The sequence below is a fragment of the Eurypyga helias genome, unplaced genomic scaffold, assembly GCF_000690775.1.
Source record: "Eurypyga helias isolate BGI_N326 unplaced genomic scaffold, ASM69077v1 scaffold30061, whole genome shotgun sequence".
NCBI classification, from domain to species: domain Eukaryota; kingdom Metazoa; phylum Chordata; class Aves; order Eurypygiformes; family Eurypygidae; genus Eurypyga; species Eurypyga helias.
Genome location: NW_010233225.1, coordinates 242 through 2383, shown reverse-complemented (window position 1 = coordinate 2383; position 2142 = coordinate 242). Strand labels below are relative to the sequence as shown.

Here is a 2142-nt window from a genome sequence, read left to right as displayed (position 1 = left end):
GCTACTGTTTTAGGAAGAGGTGCTAGAGAAAGCAAGAGGGCGGTTTGGCAGAGCTGGCACAGGGAACACCCTCGGAGCTCAGCGGGGCCTCCTCTGCAGAAATCACCACTTTGAAGTTGAGACATACTTGGTCTTGTAAGTAGTCTACTAGTCTAGAACTTAACTAAATACACTCTACATTGCTTTTAATTTCAGGTTTTCTAACTGTTTTAGGAAGAGGTGCTAGAGAAAGCAAGAGGGCGGTTTGGCAGAGCTGGCACAGGGAACACCCTCGGAGCTCAGCGGGGCCTCCTCTGCAGAAATCACCACTTTGAAGTTGAGACATACTTGGTCTTGTAAGTAGTCTACTAGTCTAGAACTTAACTAAATACACTCTACATTGCTTTTAATTTCAGGTTTTCTAAAGCTGGGTGGGAGGATCAGTATGAGAGTATCAGTGGATGGCCCTGGGGTAGCCCGTTGTCTGCTCCTGCTCTGGAGGCAAACGGGTGATCACAGCAGCAGGTTGTTGTGAAGTTCACATGTGCCTTTGCTGCTGCCAGCTTTCACGTGCAGTCAGGGCTTCAGTTGGTTTGAGTATTTCAGGTGGCCAACAGAATATCCACCTTGGGATAGTAACAAAAGTTTACCTTGACAGCTGGCAGAAGTTTCGTTTCACAAAGCCAGACTTAATTCTATTTTCTACTGCTGCATGGATAGAGGGGTGAAATCCAGCTCTGTGTAATGGAAGTGAAGTAAAATACCCCAAATGTACCACGTAAAAGTGTTAGGGAGTCAGCTTCTTACCAGAACTTATAAATTAAAAATACAGATCTCACCATTTTATTAAGACAGTCACTGACAGTTTGTAAAAAAAATTTCTAACATACACAAAACCCTCAGCCCAGCAACAGTGAGGAATTGAAACAGCACCCCCTCCCCCCACCCACACACTGCAGTACAAACTTCAGTTTGTTTGATTTAAATTGGCTTAATCTTGAAGTGTAGTCCAATGAGACTGAAGACTAGACACTTAAGGTCCTGGACCAGGTAGTAGAACACTCTCAAGCCTTCTGGATCCCTGCAATGCCCAACAGCAGGAAGGGGAAAAAAAGTTGGATCAATATTTTAAAAGAGCAGCTTACAGAACTAACTTACTGAAAGAAAACCCGAAGCCTATAGGGAGATTTTTCAGAGGTCATCTTAGACATAAATGGATTTGTTTCATCCTGCATGGATTGGTAAAATATTCTGCAGTCCAAGCTGGCAAGTTGTAAGTCTTGACAAAATGTGCATTTTTATCATAAAGTTAACATCACTCTAGATTTATAAAACACCACACCCAGTCTTTCAGCTTAGGTGGAATACAGAAGCCTTGTCTCTGTGTGGACAGGCCAAAGAGAGTTTAGTTCAGACTGTGAATACACCTAACAGGTGTTCCTACAATAAGGTTAACTGCTTGATGAGTTTGAGAATATAGTGTGTGATGACACAGCCTAAAAGCTTTTGGTACATTCCACTGGAACACAGAGCAATTGTGCCCTCGGGAACTGATTTATCCTTTGAAACAATATAAAATATCTAACAATCATTAAGTTCTAATACAGATTGTTACATAAACCCAGCAGCAACGTTAAAAAGGAAGGTACGTACTTGGATTGATTTACATCAATGAGTGAACCGATTTTTGACGTGGTAAAGGAGATGTGCTCATCACCGATTACTATTTCAAGCTCCTGAAAAATAACAAGATTATAGGACATCAAACTACTGCTCTAAGGTTTTAGTTACAGAAATACTTCAGTACTGAGGTGATGGCTATTCCATCTGCATTACAAAGGTACTGAAGGCAGCAGTGAATCTCATCAACTCTCACAACTGCATCGCCATTTAGGCACTGCACTGGTTGTTAAATAGCACTTGTTTCCCTCTTAGCCAGAAACAATGCTGACTTGAAGAAACAGCTCAGTTATGTTCCTAACGAGCTAACATAAAAATTGAAGCAGCAGTTAGAGGAGACGCTGTACACTGACCTGTCGACCAACTCTGTCTGGAGGAGGCCACAGAGCATCATCTTCTTTTGTGATTTCACTGTCGTCGATTATCCTCTTCAGCTCCTCCATCACGCTCTTGTGCACGTAAGCCTACAAGCGACACTCCAGC

At 42.5% G+C, this 2142-nt stretch overlaps 1 protein-coding gene across 1 annotated transcript in view; it reads right to left on the bottom strand.

Annotated features, from left to right (window-relative positions):
* Window positions 1-796: 796 nt before the first annotated feature.
* Window positions 797-2142, bottom strand: part of LOC104517117 (protein mago nashi homolog) — a 1533-nt gene continuing 187 nt past the window's right edge. The window contains exons 2-4 of the mRNA XM_010161679.1: window positions 2013-2123; window positions 1633-1715; window positions 797-1060 (exon numbers count right to left, since the gene is read on the bottom strand). Of these exons, the coding sequence (XP_010159981.1) occupies window positions 961-1060; window positions 1633-1715; window positions 2013-2123 (294 nt within the window). The 3' untranslated portion in view covers window positions 797-960. The remainder of the gene's footprint in view (window positions 1061-1632; window positions 1716-2012; window positions 2124-2142) is intronic.